Source organism: Nicotiana attenuata, unplaced genomic scaffold, assembly GCF_001879085.1.
Source record: "Nicotiana attenuata strain UT unplaced genomic scaffold, NIATTr2, whole genome shotgun sequence".
Lineage (NCBI taxonomy): Eukaryota > Viridiplantae > Streptophyta > Magnoliopsida > Solanales > Solanaceae > Nicotiana > Nicotiana attenuata.
In genome coordinates this window covers 42,447-43,783 of record NW_017672508.1, presented here as the reverse complement: position 1 = coordinate 43,783, position 1,337 = coordinate 42,447, and the positions used below count along the sequence as shown (strand labels likewise).

At 34.0% G+C, this 1,337-nt stretch overlaps 1 protein-coding gene across 1 annotated transcript; it reads right to left on the bottom strand.

Moving 5' to 3' along the window:
• Positions 1 to 330: 330 nt before the first annotated feature.
• LOC109213483 (glycine-rich protein DOT1-like) lies at positions 331 to 1,021 on the bottom strand. Its single transcript, XM_019377284.1, has one exon. The coding sequence runs from the start codon at positions 917 to 919 to the stop codon at positions 512 to 514; it is 408 nt and encodes a 135-aa protein (XP_019232829.1). The 5' UTR covers positions 920 to 1,021; the 3' UTR covers positions 331 to 511.
• Between the last annotated feature and the right edge of the window lie 316 nt (positions 1,022 to 1,337).

Genomic DNA, 1,337 nt, shown 5'->3' with positions numbered 1-1,337 from the left:
GGCCCCTTTCATATCTTACAATTGAAACATGCACGTAGTAGCAACAATTATCGGTACGTGTCACCATTGGTGAATCTAGAATTTACACCATTGTCGGTTTTAAACTTTAAATTGAAGATAGGTTTTGAAATATGTATTTAACCTTATTTATACTTACTTTTCACATTTATATACATAAGGTTTAATTCGAAAGTTATGAATTTTATTGAATATATATATATATATATATATATATATATATATATATATATATATATATATATATATATATATATATATATTGTGATGGATATATATTGCAAAACATCTTTAACATAAGTGAAAAACGCATAAAACACAAACCAACAAGATTCCTTACATTTAATAACCTAATCACAAATGACAATGATCAAACGAGTCATACAAGGTACGTATTACAATAAGCTACATAAATACTTCACCACATTGTTTATTATTAACTTTAACTTAAGTTAAAATGGTGGATTCCATTTTACGAGTCATATGCATGAATTTAGTTACCACCATCTCCTCCACCATACCCTCCACCGTAGCCACCTCCATAACCACGACCACCAGATCCACCTCGGTTTCCAGATCCAGAACCAGCTCTTGATCCAGCGTATGACCCAGCCGATGAGCCTGCCTCTGAACCACCACCACCACCACCACCAGACGAAGATGAACTAGAACTTGAGCTCGAGCTTGAACTTGAACTTGATCCTGAACCTGAACCAGCTCCTGCACCGGCACCAGAACCACTTCCACCACCTAACCCTAAGCCAATCCCAACACCAAGACCAACTCCTACACCACCTAAATCCAAACCTAAATCCATCCGCGCCACCCGACTTTCAGACATTACAATAAAACTTGAAAAAACAAGCAAAACAAGAAAGGACAAAGCCTTCACCTTAGCCATACTAGAAACAAAGGATCAAAACAAGAAAGACAACGTTTGTCTATACTCTTTTTAGCTAGTTGTGTTTGGATGTTTTTGTTGTTGTAACACTTAGAGAAATATTTGTGCTATTTATAGTTGTAGATACTAATTAGGTAAACTAGAGCAAGTGGAAGAATTTTGCTTAATTAATGTATTATGATATGAATATTGATGATAGTACTATGTTGCAATTAATTTTGAAAAAAGGGACCAAAGTTTATGTGGACGAAAATGCTAAAGCATGCAATACAAAAAGCTTATTGGAGTGCTGATTTGATAGTGTATACTATGATGAGATTATGCCGACCCACAATTCCACTATATATGGTTGTGGAGGTATCTCTAATATGTAAAGAAAACAAAACTATATAAAATAATACAAAGTGGAAAATATATA